We start from the raw sequence: 17,513 nt of genomic DNA, 5'->3' as shown, positions 1-17,513 counted from the left end.
GTCTTGCTCAATCACTGAGTCACTCCAGCTCCAGAGCCTTTGCCTCTTTATTACGAGGGTATTAAGTTGCCTAAATTGCAAGAATGGGAGGGTTGGTAAGGGACGTATTTCCCAAGTGCGCACCACAGGCACTGCTGAAGAGACTGATTATCTCCGGAACAGCCTGCCCACGGAGCTGGCTCCTCTTTGGGAAGGACAAAATTCGGCTCCCCTAGCCCTGCCCTTTCTACTCCCAACCGAAACCTTGAGCCACTGAGTCCCAGTAGAGCAGGCTGGAGCACAGCAAGTAGGCCTTCCAGCCAAACCTCCCATATGGTTGTGCTTCCCTATTGTAGGCTGGCAAGGGGTCATAGCATCATAAACCCATGGGTGAAAAGTCTGCACTGCCAGAGCTCTGTCTGGGAGGAGAGCAGAGTCCCCTGGTTCAAGGATGATGCAGATGTAATTGCTTTCTGCACGTAGAGAGGAGACTGTGCATATCTGACACAGCAACTCTGTATTAAGTTGAAGGTGGTTACCAGCAGCTGCTCCTTGTCACGCTCACAGAGCCAGATGTGCCCTGTATGGTGTACGGAACACCACTTTTTCACTCCAAAGTGACTGTCCAGTAACGAAGGGAAAAAAAAAAAGAGGGATGGAATGGAGAGAAAAAAGAGGGACTAGATGACAACTGAGCTGTTGTTTGTGCAAGTGGAAAAAATAACTTTTCAGGAATGGACCATAGGTTACGGCAGTGGACGGTGTGGGCGTTCGCTGGAGAAGTCAGACTAAACAGGCAGTGATGTGTTTTATACTTACGGCACTGCTGGGAGAAAAAATGATAGTAAACACACGCAGGACACTGAGGAAGAACAAACAACTTATTGTGTGAAAGCACAACCCTCTTCAACTAAGTATGAAGCTGGTGTTTCCAGTGTGCCACTGCCCTCCTTCTGTAGCTGGTCCTTTACTACACAGGCAGAGAGTGAAGCTTCCTCACACACTGGGAAAGAAGCAGAGAGAGACAGACAGAGCTCCATTTTAAAGTATTTGGGGAACTCAGATTATATAGTAATGCAAAATATATAACCCCAGGACATTTTTGTATATACTGTTGAGTGCTATTTGTTCCAGCTTAGCCACAGATGCACAAACACTGTGAAAGAAGAACGTCTACTCTCTATGATGGCTTTAAAAAAATCAGAAAAGCAAGTAAAACAAAATCCATTTCTTAAGCAAACATTCAATAAAAAAAAATCACTTTATGTTTATAAAAAAGATATTTTAACAAAGGTTTAATTTAAAAAGGCTAATAGCTGGGTATTCCAGAAGGTTTGAGTCATCCACAGTAATAATTAGGGGGTTTGTTCCATACAAAATGCTTTATTTAACCTTCATGCCTCCATTCAGATAATTATACAAATGCATACATTTAAAGGTTTAAACTCTATTTCAATTCACAGCTCAATTCATAGGAAAGTTGAATACAGAAAAGCAATGCACCAACAAAATATGTCTGAGACACCATTAAAAACAATAACACTTGTTCATTTAAATCTTTGAGAATAGAGTGGAATAATCATCCTCTGACAGAATTTCATTAGGGGACTCCCTTTACATTATCATAGGGCAAAAAAATCACCATTTTACAGTAAGAGGAAAAAAAGCTCTGAGTATATTTACAATACATACACTATACATAAATACAAGAACAACACTTACATAATATTAATAAACTTATAACATAGGTGTTGCCTAAACACTACATAGTATATAAATGCAGACAAAACTATTGGGAAATTAGATCTTCAGATGTTTACTTTTATTTTTGAAGAAAAGTAATTCTTGCATTTAAAAGCTTTTGAAAAGAAGGCAAAAGAAAGACTTAAGAAACTAAAATGTTTGCTTGCTAGCACTGGTATTTTTATTTCTTTTAAGTGTAGGACCTCTATTGACACCATTATCTCTATGGGGTTACCGATAATGACCCTCCCTTTTGCATCTTATCTAGGAAAAAGATTGAGGTGCCCTACATACTAATTCCACTGCTGTGAAGCTTCAGTCCCAAATTAATCGCTTTGTAAACCAAGGGATGTTTTTGTATTTTTACACAGGAGGATCAAATGAACACTCATTGGTACATACAATGATTAAAGTCTTGATTAGAAGGAACAATCTGGGGCCAAATGCAACCCCATCCTTAGGATTTCACTCAACTAAAGCCATAGGGGAATTTGCTTCTTCCATAAGCGATTTGGCCAAGAATGGTATTTTTCATTTTTATTGTGTCTTCCTAAACACAGCTGAAAGAACTTTCCAATTTAATGGTAATTTTGACCCCACATGTTGATAGCAGCATCCAAATCACTTCAAGTGCATGAATGCATGTGTCTGTGTGTGTGGGTTGGAGGTCTTAAGGCTGATGGTGCATGAAACTGAAGTAATTCATTATTATCTCTGTGTATATTCTATTGCAAGGGCAAATGGGAGATGTAACCTTTTAGGGACAAACAGCAGGTCAAGAGATCATTTTGTGTAGGTGTTCCATGCATAATTTATATTACTAACAAAGCAATGTATAGAACAATAAGAAAAGAAATTAACTATGGGGATTTTTAAATGAAAAATAAGATGCAAATGTAGCAGTGAAAAAAGAGTTTGAAACCAGAAATGACAACATGAACTCTGAACTGTGGAAAAGACTAGCTCAGCCATGTGGATTATGGATCAAGTTGTCTTTCCAAAGAAGCGCTTTACATCTAGAAAGGCAGGGACAGGGAAAAAAGCAGTATCTGAACCTGTATCTGTATTTCATGGTTCATGCTTATGACAAGCCATCAAAGCCATCATCTATGGTCCTCTAGCAGTCACTGAACTATTTTATAAATGCAAAGGTCACAACATGGAGCAAGGTTTAGCAAATTAACTTATGAACCACCATTCACCTCTTCTTTTATAACTGGCAGCATCTCGGCTCCTGAAACTTTTGAGACTGAACTGGGGAAGCTGTTGCAGGTCACATACATATAGATAACAGAACCTCAAGTAATTATTCTATTCCTATTTTCCTAATAGCTAAAATTCACACGCCCAGCTTTGCTTGTCTGCAGGACTGAACAATTGTGTACTAAATAATCAAAAAATTACTACATGGGCAATTCCATTTAGTTTGTACTTTAAAATCAGTAAGCACTAGCTACTATAGAAGTTTGCTGGCAAATCAGTAAAACTGACAAAAACCCCCCACAACTCAGTATTTGTTTTTCAGAATGAATAAAAAAAAAAATCTGTCTCATTTTGGGACAGTAAAGACAAGGTTCTCTTTCCTATGCAACTAACACCCGTAATGCTGCAGTCAGCCAAACCTCCCAACACTGCAAGTTCCTAAGGATGCCTCCTTGTAGTGTTGCTGCTCCAAAACAAAGAATCAAACCCTCCTCTCCAACAATGGCTCAGGCTCTAGGTAAGAAACTATTGCTTCCTTTGTCCCTCTGATGACACATTCCCTGGTGCCCTCCCAAAATCCCCAGCATGAACTGTGCTCTTTTATGTGCTTAATACCTGGAGATTAAGCTCAGGATGACAGAATAAGTACGTGCATGTTCTGATGGGATTATTTCCACTGATGGCTAACATTTAAAACTAAGCTGCTACTAAACTAGCGGTCTTGTCACAGGATGAACCAAGGTGCATACATGTCTAGTTTTTACATGTGAGCCTATGTGCTTTTTAAATTCACCTGCACTTTCTTTTGTGTATGAGCATTATTGTGCACATCCAATCCTGCCCCCATGAATACAGCCCTAACAACAATCCCATTCCAGCAGCAACCCACCAATGGCAGCAAAAGTCTAGGCAAAATGTGGAATATTTTCAAATACAAAGTTCTGCCTGGATAAATACCAGGTACAAATTTAAAGGATGGAAAGCCGTCTTCCTTGGCAAAGGTATTAGGACTAGCAGTTACATTTTGATCTCCAACAAATTCATTTTTAGAAACAGAAGCAGCATGAGGGATGGCATTACACTGCTATTTTAAGACTCCATTAGCAGCGGTTAATAGTTTTTATTTCTACAGAAATTTACCAGATTAAAAAAACCCACATAATTGAGAAAAAAAGATTAGAAGAGTCACAGCTGGCCATTTTCTTGTAAGATCAATTAGTCTATTGATGCAAATGTCTAGGTCACCTGATATAATAAACCTCCTTACTCCATTTTAGGAACAGCAATTTATTGTTTGCTATTCAAATAGTTTCTAGACTGACAGTCCCCAATTTTTCATGCATTTGTCCCCCCAAAAAAGTGATATATTTTGTCCACTCCTGAAGTTAATCAATTCTAAGATGATACTAAATACCATGAGCACTACGTGACAAATAGAAAAGAGACATGAAGTGAACTCAGCATTTCTGGAGTCCAGTGCAGAGGATTATGCAAGGGAATCCCCATTCTACCACATACCCTAAAAAAGCTCCATTGGGTTTATTGCTGGTTTTTGGATTATTTCACTAGAGAATACCCTGGATACATGGGCACATCAGACACACACTAGGGGAAAAAACACCAAAACACTGCTTGACAATGACCTCCATTCACACCTACTGAGAATTGATATGGATACCAGTCACTTGTAAACTAAGATTGATTTTCTCCTTACAAGTATATGACAGATGTTATCTGAGAAAATAACTAAAACCTCTAACACAACATCTCAACATGTGAAAATACCAATGGCACTTTGTGTTTCTGTGCTGCATTATTGTTCACCAGGTAAAATTTAATTTTCACCTTACTGTTAACAGAATCCTGCAAGTTATTGCTGTGTAAAAGTATAGGAACATCCCATCAGTTTTAATTACAGGCACTTTCAGTTTCTGTTTCATCTTTTAAAAAAGATTTTAGGCTATCCTGCTGAAGTGTATGTGCATTTTAAACATCACAACTGTCCTGCTGCAACTGATTTGGTTGACATGTTACTGCATCTAGAAGACTAAACTCCCCTGGAATCGGCAAAGAGCAGCTGTCTATTTCAGCTCTGCAACCTTTATTCAAAGTGCACTGTAGTCAGGGGAAATATAAGAAGAAATAAAATCAAATGAGAGTTTGCCATTACTGCAATTCACCGTAAAATGCAGAAGGAAAAAAATATCATAATCCAACACAAAAAACCCCAAACCTTTCATACGGTTTCATCTTGATTGTTTCTTTTTGTATTCAGTCAAAGACATTCTGAGTGCTGACTTATTTGACACTGAAGGACTCAGTATGACTTTGCTATATCACATGCTATCTGTGAAACAGCAAAGAAGTGGCCACTCCATTTTGCAGAGAAAACATGCTCTGATAAAACTGAAAAACTTACTGCTTACATTTTCTGTTTAAGATTTGCTAGGCATTTTCTAACCAGTTTTCCTGATGAAAATGAAAGGATTTTTTAAAATGTACTTCATTTAGCCTATTTATATCCCAGGTAAAATTGTGAGTTCAAAAATACTTTTCCACTATCACGTATATTACAGAATATGTAGACTGTTGCAAGCATAGTAAAATTCTTTTTTGATTTCTAAAGATGCAGTATCCTTACAGCTACATTTTGTACTAAAACCTGATTTACTGCAGAAATTGATCAGAATTGAAGCCTTTTCACAGTATCAACGAGCATGACTGCAGAAACATACATTAAACAGCAACTGTTATGCTATAGCAGAACTGGGAAATTACAACTATCTTTAAATTTCTGTGCACTTCTCCAGTTACAAATCACAGGCAAAGGCATAATACAACAACATGAGCTGGTTTCTTAAGAAGGTAGTAATTTCTTTTATAGTGTTTATTTCCAATTTGAACTTTTCTGATTTTTTTTTTTTTTTAATAAACTTGTTTTTTTTTTTTTTACCTGCACATGGGTGGAGGCACATGGAAGAGCTGAAGTTCATATGCACAAGGGTATGGATGAGCATGCAGGAGTGGGGCTGATTTACTGAACCATCCTAAGACTTGTCTGCTGGGGATGATGCAGCTTCACACACTGACCTTTCCAAAGTTCAAACTAAAAAGTAAGCGGGATATAAATAATGAAACTTACTCCAATCTTGAGGTACCCACCTTCAATAAAGGAGAAAGAGATTTTTTCCATTAAACAGCATTTATTATCAGAAGATAAATTTATAAATGGCAACTAGAATACATTTTCAATGTGGCTAATGGAAAATGAGACTTATGATCACTGTCATTCCAATTATTAAAGGGGAGAAAGGTTGTCCAGCTATTTGTCCATGCTCTGCACTGTGAGTTTACCCCAAACACCAATGCAACTTATGAAATTTTCAACACTGTTAATTATTATACATTACTCCAGCAAATAATCATATACATAAGCAGTCTAAATCTATTTAATTAACTGTGTAAGCATGACACAGAATAAGGAATACTGCATCTTCATCTTCATGTATAAACTGCTGTTGCTATGAGCCAATTTTACAGTGCTGAATAAAACAGGTGCTCAAAAAATGATGACAACTTAAAATTCAAAAACTGCTTGTTCCTTACATTTTCCTAGAATGATGGCTTCTGAGATTTCCTCACAGATCATTGAATTATCATATGGTTTGGGTTGGAAGTGATCTTGCGGATCATTTAGTTCCAACCCCCTGTTATGGGCAGGGACACCTTCCACTAGAGCAGGTTGCTCAAAGCCACATCCAACCTGGCCTTGAACATTGCCAGGGATACAACAGACACAGCTTCTCTGGGCAACCTGTGCCAGTTGAAAATAGGCATTTTGAAAACATACAAAATCTGACACTTTGTGGCATAGTTTCTCTTTTAAGCTGCAATGGGCATGGTGGATGTTTCCTATCCTTACACTCAAAAGCGTAAATGTCTGTCTTTCTGAAAGAACGGGACTCTCTGTATTTGTCTCTCCCAAATGCTCAGTTAAGACGGACCTACTGTTGCGTCAAGATGAAATCTGGTATTTCTGCATCCTACATATGATGTAAGCCTTCACCACAGTTATGAAATGCCATGGACCTGCAGTGAGGTACCAGGATTTCTGAGGAAACTACCCTTGAGCAATTGCCCTTGCTCTTTGCACAAGCACAGAAGTTTGGCAGGTCTGAATCACAGCCACTGAGAGAAGGACACCCTGAGAATCTGCAGGATATCAGATCCACATCCAAACACTCCTCTCCTACAGAGCAAGCTTCTCTCAAAATACTACTGAAGGGGAAAACAAGCCAGAATACAACCTTGCAGAGTATTTGGGCTCAACGCCTGTGGGTGCTGGTATGAATGAGAAACTCACTAAGAACCATACTGGGTACTTGTAACCTAGTTGTGAACTACTGCTGGTTGTGTAAGTTGTCTAGAAGTAACAGAGCAGCACAAAAAGCCCTTACATGTGTGCTTGAAAGGTTGAGGATATACTTCCTGCCTGTGAAAGAAAGAAAATTTAGTGTACACTACTTTACCTTTTGGCTTCATTCTATTACCACTGATGCACTTTGTGTCCCTTGATGCCAGCGCTGCTTTAATCCTGCATCCCTTTGGCGTTCCTTGAATAAGACCAGACCCTCTTTCTGTTGCAGTGCTTCCTATGCATAAAGTAATGGACAACCAGCTGAAAGACAAGGGATTCACACACACCAACCTCAGCCATGGGAAAGGAGCCTCCCCAGTGTCTGTGATACATATGCTTCTCCTTGTAGCAGTTGGGAGCCAAATGCTGAAATAAATTTAAGGCCTCAAAATTTCTCTCAGAGTTTTTCCTCTCTTTATTGACTACAGGGGAAACCTAAAGAGGAGACTGGTCTCTCCCAGTTGTGAATCCTCCCTTTGTGAATAACATCAGAGATGGTCTCTCTCACAGCTCTGCTTGTATGCTAACAGAATGGCTGTATGAGTTTCTGGTCAAATCAACTTAATTTTCTATGTGAGAAAATAAATCATAGATTCTGAAAGGAATTCTGTATGCCATTAGTTCTTCTACTGAATTACTGCTATTCAAGTCATTAGTTGGTAAAATGTTCGTGGGCAGGAAAATAGTTTTATCAAGTGACTTTTACCTGACCTGACTTCTTTCCCTAAACGGTGAGAATGACAGATCCATTTAAGGGGACAATATAAATGTACATAAAACACAGACCTCAGACGTAATCCATGAACCATCTCACGCACAACACTGACAGCTATTTTTTTAAACCAGCAATAGTAATGCTGCTGGTAAAGACCCAGGTCTGCAGCCCCACAATGCTTCATGGCCTATCCAGAACCCCTGGTCCAACACAGCCTTTTCACGCTTTGCATGGACACTTAGGGCCTCTACTTTGCTCCTGATTTGGAGCCAGATACTAAAGTGTTGCCGAATCTGATGGAATTTGATTACCAACCCAGTCAATGGGAATTGATAGACACTTTTTTTCCCACAATGGCTCTGAGTAGCTTGTCTTGGGTTTCTCTGCTGACCACTCGGCAGGCAGGGAGCCTGAGCTAGAACAGTATTGGAGTTCTTTCAGAGAGCTGATAATCTACCCAGTACTGGGGAATATTAAGAATGTACTTAAAGACAATCAAACTCTGAGTCCTGTGAATGCTGTTATAAAGTATTATCCCAGTCATATTAATCCTCAATTAACTACAATTGCTTTCAGTACCTGCATGGGTACTCTGCGCTTACAGATTACCTCAATTCCAGAATTACCCCAACATTACTACAGGTACTTCAGGAACCAGAAATTAATTAAGACTGGTCAAACATTTAAAAATGAACAAGTAGCATCACAAGTTTAATCTGTGCAATTCCTGGAACCAAATATTCATAATTAAATGCATTGCAAAAGACCTTTATGTATACATCTTTCAGCTCTAAGCTATAAAAATCTCAACACTTAAAAAATCTTGCCAAGCCTCCTCTTTGTCAAATTCAGCTGAATAGGCAGATCCTTGCGAGGAAAAAAACCACAGAAACAGTATTTTGTTTGTATGAACAACTGATGACTAAGAGTTACTGTCTTTGCTACACAATTCAATTAATACAAATTGGTTCGCAATTATAGGGCTGTATGGGAATGATCAAGAATTTCCTTTTATTTAATCTGAAAAGGCTTGGATTGAAAATCCCAGCAGAGGCAGCCACTGGTGCCCATATAAAGGACCATTTATATCATACCAGACAGCTGGCAAAACCTTGTTATTCCCTAACTCCCAGTGAGAAACCTAATGTCTTGCAGAGCACCACTGCAGAAACATTTCTCCTTCCTACTTATGGTTCATCCTCTGAGTCCTGAATAATCAGCTCTTTCCTTTATCTTTCTTGCTTTCCAGACACAAATATTATGTTGAAGGAAATGAATGTACTTAATTGTGGTACCTAGCAGGTCAGTGAAACCATCAGAAAGATTAACTTAAACGAGCTTATGTGCTATTTCTGCATACTCCCTGTTTCTGTTGGTGTGGAGTAAATTATTATCTTGAGAGCTATTTTACCCATTATTGCTTTTTCTCTGCAAGAGATGCAGCCGTTTCTTCTCTGTTTTGTTCTGTTGGTACATTCAATTCCATTTCATGAATGGCTACACCACTAACCTTGTTACCAGTGAGTGCAAGATCTGACTATTTCCTTGTGTTCAAATAATGGTCTTGGGGAAGAGAATGCCTGCATGAAAGATAACTGCATGTTGAGAATGGGGTAGTAGTTTTTAGATGTGCTCTTTCTACACAAATCAGAAACAGTTCTAAATAAGTCCATGGTAAAATATAGATACTTAATATTGTACTTTCAGCAGAGATGCTGATGCCCCTTGTTTATTTTACAGACTTCAACAACAACAAAACAAAAGAAAGGAAAATAAAAAGATAACAGAAAAAGGTTAAATGGCTGGTGTCCTCTAGGGCATAATGACAATTGCGGTACAATACTGAAATGCCATCATCATTATTGTAAAAGTCTGCTCAAGCGACCCTTCAGCCCTGACAGCGGGACCTCTCCAACAGAATCTTCTTGCCTACTCACATGCAGCTTGTCTGTAGCACAGCTCAGGTGTAATGTTGACCACCAGCCAGATGGTATTCAAAATAAGGGGAAAAGATGGGATAATAAAGGTCTAGCGGTCTTGCTTTCATCTTCATAATCATCATCAATTTGCGGTGTCTAATCCTCCAATCAGCAGTGATATTTCAGGAACAGAATGTCTGACAGCTGAGAAACCATACAAGGTATAAACACCTTTTTGTCAAAGGATGCAGCATGTAAAATAATGCCCATTCCCATAGCATTTTGGCTGCTATTTCCCAGGTGATTGTGATGACACTTTCAGGGGGTAGCCATGCTGAGGGGCAGGCGGGGTTAACTTCAGATGGTGAGGAGAAGAGTGGCACTTCTTTTCCTGCCTTTTTTTAATATGTTATGTTACGGACATCAGGGGAAGCCCTGCCTGTTAACACTGTAGAGGGGGATTCAGCCCTGCTGAATGCACTCCCGGTAGTTAAGAGACCCAGCTCTTAAACTCGGCTGGAACAGGTAGCGTTTCTCAAACCAGCATGTGCCTACGGCGGTGGAGCGCCAAGTGATCTGAGCGGGAAAAGCTGCGGTCACAGTCTGCACACTTGAATGGCTTCACTCCTGTGTGCTTGCGGTAATGCCTCGTCAGTTCGTCGGAGCGAGCAAACTTCCAGGTGCAGCCTTCCCAGGTACACTTGTAGGGTTTTTCTCCTGGGAAGAGACAAAAGAAAGAGGGGAGGGGGGGGAAACAGGTGGTGACTTCCCCTTGTTGCTCTTAATCCCTGCAACCCCCTCTGCACGCTTCCCATGAACACCCACTGCCTAGGGGTTGCTTCAGGCCAAATTACACAATTACGAGGTACCAAATCTGCTGAATATAAGGAAAGGGCCTTGACATTTATCATTCCTGTGGCATTCACATGACTAAGAAAATCAACAGGATTAAGGCAACAGTATAGATCCTACCTTGCAGGGGTGATGTGGGGATTAACATCAGGACAAAGGGATGTATAATTATTCTCACGATTACCATACAAGTCTGCTACCCCCACCTTGTCAGGCTACACTTTTTCCCAAAATGTACAGATTACCCGATATTTCAGCAACTTAACACAGGCTGCCACATACTTCCAGTTATTTGTATGAAGGTTCCTGACTGTATGTGTAAACACTGCAGGACATTTCTTAGTAAGCTGGTAAAAATGAACTACAATTTCCCAGTTAAAGATAAAAATTCAATTTGTAAAATGTCCTCTATTTATTGCATTGATTTTCAGTAAAATTAATTTTGCATGTAAGATGTTTCCAGGAACAGCGCACAATTTTCAAATGCAGTCAGCCATAAGACTTGCACAACACTGTTCATAAATACTCATTTACATTTATGTGATCAATGTAGATTTTTGGAAAATTTCACCCTCTGCTTTTTACCTAAAGGTAACCTTGATGCATGCCCTGCATTCTGTGTCATATCATGTCAGAGGAGAAAATTAATACAGAAAACCTGTATTTGGTGCTTTCAGAAAGCAAACTGTTATAAAACCCCCATTTTGGCCATGTTTGTACGCTTTACTTATTAGTGATTTCTATGTGATTCTTCAATGTCTGCATGCTAAATGCTCTTGGCAGTTACCTTGATCCCACAGTTGAGCATGCATCAAAAATGAGGGAACTGTGTGAGGTCCGTATGCATCTTCTGGTGTGTTAAAAATTACTTTTTACTTCCCCATCTGAAACCAGCTAATCACAACCAGGACAACAAAACAGCATCTCTGCAGCAACTGTTTCCTTCATCAGGCACAATCATTCCTCAGTTATTTATTATCTCTCATGAATCATGAGCAGCTTGCAAGAAACTACTTCAATTACATGAACCAGTGATGCAACACTTGCTTTGTTGTAGGCAGCACCTCCCTCCGTGTGTCTCTTCAAAAGTCAATAAACGTTTTGCTGAGAGCCCTCAGTTTCAAAAGAAAATTCCCGAGTTAAGAGTACCATCAGGAAGTTCAAACAGCCCTGAAAAGTCCAGCTAAAATGGCCACGGGTGCCTCTGTAAGGAAATCGGATGCTGTACAGACATGTCAGCAGGTTTGTCAGCAACATTTGAGCTCCTTGGGTTGGTACCTTCTGTGCACCATCTGGGCTGTGCTGCAGTTTTGATGTCAGACGGGGGTGGGAAACAGTTGCTGCGAGCTGAACCCAGCTATCTAGGCTCCAAGGTGACCACAGCCCATAGCTGTACCAGCAGCAACTTAGCCCAGATAATTTTATAGTACTTGTCCAAGCACAAAGCACCAAGTAGTGTCCATTGCCCCTGGGTGGCCACGGTGCTGGGTACCTGGAATCCGGCAGCTGTTGTGAGCTGGACAGGCACGAGATACTTGGCAGATGACAAGTTGTATGCTCTTGCCAATGACACAGCGCTACAAAATGTGCTCAGATTCGCCACCAAACTGCCTTACATACATCTTCTTGCCACAAACAGTTGGTGCGGGGCACTGTACAAATATAGCAGTACCTCCATCCAATTTGGCAGGTCTATCCTAACGGTCTCATCACACCACAACCCAGTGGTACAACGATCCTCAATGTACTTTTTAAACTCTTTTTGTTTAAACTCCATGCTACCGCCCCAGTTGGTTTCTTTGATCACAGAGACTTCCAGAGCAAGGCACGGGGATAGTTCTTAACCTCTGGATTCTCGTTTAAAAGCATCTGAAATTCTAAGTCTCTTCTACCACACAGAATCATAGAATCATGGATTCGTTTAGGTTGGAAAAGACCAAATGTTAACCCAGCACTGTCAAGTCCACCACTAAACCCTAAGAACCACATCTACAAGTCTTCTAAATCCCTCCAGGGATGGGAACTCAAACACTTCCCTGGGAAGCCAGTTCTAATGCTTGACAACCCTTCTGGGGAAGAAATGTTTCCTAATATCCAATCTAAACCTCCACTGGTGCAATTTCAGGCCATTTCTTCTTGTCTTATCTCCTCTTACATGGGAGAAGAGACAGACCCCACCTCACTACAACCTCCTTTCAGATAGCTGTAGAGTGCAATAAGGTCCCTCCTGAGCTTCTCCAGACTAAACACCCCCAGTTTCCTCAGCGATTCCTCACCAGACCTATTCTCCAGACCCTTCACCAGCTTTGCTGACTTCTCTGGACTCACTCCAGCACCTCAATGTCTCTCTTGTAGGGATTAGCCCAGAACTGAACACAGGATTTGAGGTGCAGCCTCACCAGTGCAGAGTACAGGGGTATGATCACTGCCCTGGCCCTGCTGGTTATGCTATTTCTGATACAGGCCAGGATGCTGTTGGCCTTCTTGGCTGCCTGGGCACAATCTGCATCATGTTCAGCAGCCATCAACCAGCACGCCCAGGCCCTTTTTCAAGAGCAGCTTTCCAGCCCCTCTTTCCCAAGCCTGTAGCATTGAATGGGGTTGCTGTGGCCCAAGTGCAGGACCCGGCAATTAGGATTGTTGAACCTCAAACCACTGCCCTCAGCCCATTGAGCCAACCTGTCCAGATCCCTCTGCAGAGCCTTCCTAACCTCAAGCAGATCAAAAGTCCCACCCAACTTGGTGTTGTCTGCAAACTTACTGAGGGTGCACTTGATCCCCTCATCCACATAATCGATAGAGTTATTAAAGATATTAAAAACATCCACAAAATCCTTCCTCCTCAATAGCCCCTTTGGTACACAAAATGTCAGATCTTCCTTCCCTTCGTAGAAGACAAACGGAGAACCCAATGCAGGAAGGGATGGCTGGTGAAAGAAATACCAGAAATAGTTTGTCCATTAAACTAGTATCACTTCAGGTAAGAAAAAAAGTTAGATGACGGAAGAGCATGAGTGAGGGTCACTTGCCTGGAGTTCCCAGGCATTGCTTCCAGCCTCCCTTCTCAATGAGTCCTGCTTACGCAGCCCCTATAGGGTTACATGAAAGAGACAGGACTAACCACATTCCTCTCAAGCTATTTACACCACTGAAAGAATATCACTCTTACAAGCTCAACCTAAGAAGACCTTTCATTATTTTCAATTAAATATGCATATAGCATAAGAAGGTAAAAAAAGGCAAAGCAGCATTACTCTGGAGACATTCACTCATATGTATCTTAAAAAAAGCCACTGTAAAGAAAACTGTGAAAGATAGGATTTTTCATTAAGATCATTTAACATTTTACACAGACCTAATTTTTAGAGGAAGAATAATATTACGTCTTTGTTAAACACCTATGTTACCTGTAGATGGACAAGTGCTAGGAAGAAAATGCTCTTCACATGCAACATTAAACTAATTCTTAACCTTTTGTTACATCATGAAGACTGACCACTGAGTTTGTAAAGACCAGAAGATAAAGGAGTTGAAAGGATGGAGAAAGGACCATCAGGAGCAGAATCGCTTAGAGGATGGGAAGCTGGTGTCAGGTATCACACACCATATTTGGCTGATGAATGTGAGCTGAAATTCTCAGCACAATCAAGAGAGAAGCTGGACCTTAGCAGGGCACCCCAGAAGGCACTGGGGAGGTGGAAAAACTAGTTTGTTAACTGGAAGAAACTAGTATCAGTGCTTATGTATCTCTCTATCTCCATTTCAAGGCTGGATTGCAGTGGAGTTGAACTCAAATACTCAACCATTTTGACACTTCAGACACTTCTGCCTCTGTGCGAGCACTTGAGCTCAAGTGTCTAAGAAACTCTCGGGTTCAAAGTGTGGGCACGTTTTGGCTGCTTCGATGGCTTGGCAGCCATTTGGAGCAAGGGTGCAGAGTTACTGTCACGCAACCAGAGACTCGAATTCTCATTCAGCTCTAGAGAGCAAAAGCAGGTGGTGTGAGTCTTGCCCAGGGTACAGGAAACATGGGAATGAAGAAGACAAAATTGCAGACAGTTTTTGAATGACATCTGTAGAAAAAGACTTCAGAACCTGCAGCAATTCACAAGAGGAGAAAAAGAAAACTGCAGGAAGATAAACTCCCATTAGTCCAATCTTCTGAATCTGTACAGTTTTAGTCTTGAAGCTACCCATTTAAAAATAAATGCCTGAAGCTGTGAGCATTTTCACAGGAGCTTACCCTCCTCTACTTTTGCACCTGCCTTTAAGAGCCCTATTGTTTGTCCTGAAACCTGACAAAAAGATCCCAAAACACAGAGAAATTGTATTCTGATGTTATTTCGCAGCTTTGCCTTGCAATGCATGGACAGTGAAAAGTATGCCATGACAGGCATTTAGACAGATCAAGTGGGATCCTGGAGCATGAAAAATTTATTGCAGACAGTTCCCTGCAGAAAATGAATATTTTCTATTGTTTGGGGAAGTTATTTATGAAGTTTTAAAGGTATGTTGCAATGCCCCAAATAAAACTAGTGATTTTTTAAAACCTTGCCTTTTGTAGTCCAGATGCCACAATACAAATTAGTATAATTACTTTTACCATTATTTTTCTTACTCTATCATGGCTTCTCTCACTTAAGCACTTAAGAACATAGTTACAACTGTTACTCATTAAATCTCTCCAAACTCGAGCAAATAATGAATTAATAATGCTGAATAATGATCACTGTTCAGTCAATCCTTCCAAAATTTTTCACCACCCCTACAGCCCGTCTTCCCCTTATTCATGTACTCTAACATCTTGAAGATCAGTCACCCTGACGACATCCACATATTCCCTATGTAGGTACCAGCAGGAGACCACACCACGTAACAGATGGCAGGAGACCATCTCCCTCAACAGATGAGGGGGCCTGCTTTACCCCTGGGCAGAATTTCCCATGTGGTAGGTTCCTCAGCAGTTATTCTCTGCCATCAACTAGCTGGTATCGTGGTATTTGACACCAGATGCTTCTAAGACAGGCAGCACAAAAAAAACATGTAAATAGTTATGGGTTATTCTGCCAGAAGGGAAATCGCTCTGAAGCTCCAGGAAACAGAACCTGGTTTGTGCTTCCTAGGCAAGGAACTTTATTTACCTTAAGTGCAGATGTTGTATGTACTCCCTGTGCACTTGCAGCTCTTTTCATTTGTGCATTATTTAAGATTCATTTATTCATCGGTTTAGCAGGCTCTTGGCAACCATGTCATTAAGCAACAATGAGGTAACACCATCTACTACCAGGACAGAAAATACCCCAGTGATCAAGTTGTAAGCTGATTTCTTTCTCTGGTATAAACTCACCCCTCTCTCTGCTATTACAGGTGAGTGCCATGTCCCTTTTTAGTTGTGTCCTCTACAGACATCCCCATCTATCCAATTTTTCTACAACATGGAATTGTTACTACATTACTTCTCTGTAGCCCCCTCCTGCAGTAGCACTCAGCCTTTTGAAACACTGGTAACATTTTTATTCCAAGTAAGAGTCAATTAGAAAACAAACATGGGGAACTGTTCAGAGGTACAGGCTTAGCCACCTTGTCAGATTTAAACTCTCATCACCCCATAGAAGAGCCACATACTGAAATTCTGCTTTGAGAAGGACAAAGTTAGAAAAGCACTTGGAAATGAAACTTGGTTTATAAGTTTGTATAGTGTTTCTACTGGGAGGGTGGGAGCACAGAGGAGATGCTGTCCCTCACTCCATTCACAAAATGCAATGGGTTTGAGTCAAACTTGCACAGCTTTAATGCAATCCTTCATAAAAGTCTGTCTTCATAATAGCACTGTGTAAGAAATATTGTGTCCACTCTGCAGTTAGGAAAACCAACACAGCGAGCAGCAGCAACCTCCCCAAAGCTGCAGAAAAAGTAAACAGCAATGCTATGACTTACACATTAGGAACACCTCACTTTCTGCAATGAAGCTGCTAGATCTCAGTTCCACCCCTTTAAAAGTCTGAAATATTTTCAATAATTTTGATATAAAAATCCACCTAATTATTTAAATGTCATTTGGGATCTCTGTTTCCAAGTTACCGATTCACTGTATCTCTTTGGTGAACACAATGAATTTGATTTTTGTGTTTCAGCATTGTCAAAATATGCAAATGAAGTATCTTTCTGGGAAGAGATTAAAGTTTCGTATCAGTTGAGCAAGTCTGGCAAAACAATTTCTACAAGCAGAACAGGAACATACTGTGCTGCCTGTGACATGTCTTGAAATACAGGTTTTTTCCTTGTTCTTAGCCTGAGTTAGGCAAAGCGCAGGGACATGGTTTCTTCATGTGAAAACTGGGAACAAAACAATTTCTTCAGTACAAAAATACAGTGACACCCACCACTCTAAAATGAGAGACAGAACTTGATTACCCGTTTGGCATCTCTTGAACTGATTATTTACAAGTTCAACTTCTGAATCCTTTTCCGACACCACACCAAAAGAATTATCTTTTCATTTCACTGCACTGCTGAACTTGGGTCCTGTTTGCCATCCTGGCCCTTCCTCTCCCTCACTCTACAAGACCAGTACAAGTTCAGCAAACTTATCTCTTTCCTCCTGATATTGTTCCACTTGCCCCTCTAGGTATAAAACTGCCTCAGTTTGCCACTATTTTAATACAAACACCAGCAAAAAAAGCCT

The 17,513-nt window shown here is 40.5% G+C and overlaps 1 protein-coding gene across 4 annotated transcripts in view; it reads right to left on the bottom strand.

The window, feature by feature from the left end:
- Positions 1 to 6,108: 6,108 nt before the first annotated feature.
- Positions 6,109 to 17,513, bottom strand: part of KLF12 (KLF transcription factor 12) — a 245,384-nt gene continuing 233,979 nt past the window's right edge. For all 4 annotated transcript variants that reach the window (XM_061367760.1, XM_061367761.1, XM_061367762.1 and 1 more), the window contains one exon: positions 6,109 to 10,693. In XM_061367760.1, coding sequence (XP_061223744.1) covers positions 10,512 to 10,693 — 182 coding nt within the window. In that variant the 3' untranslated portion in view covers positions 6,109 to 10,511. The remainder of the gene's footprint in view (positions 10,694 to 17,513) is intronic.

This window comes from Neopsephotus bourkii, unplaced genomic scaffold (genome assembly GCF_033783945.1).
Source record: "Neopsephotus bourkii isolate Nb327-2 ecotype Australia unplaced genomic scaffold, CSIRO-AGI_Nbou_v1 NB_1394, whole genome shotgun sequence".
NCBI lineage: Eukaryota > Metazoa > Chordata > Aves > Psittaciformes > Psittacidae > Neopsephotus > Neopsephotus bourkii.
The sequence above is the reverse complement of the archived record's forward strand: the minus strand, read 5'-3'. Positions and strand labels throughout refer to the sequence as shown.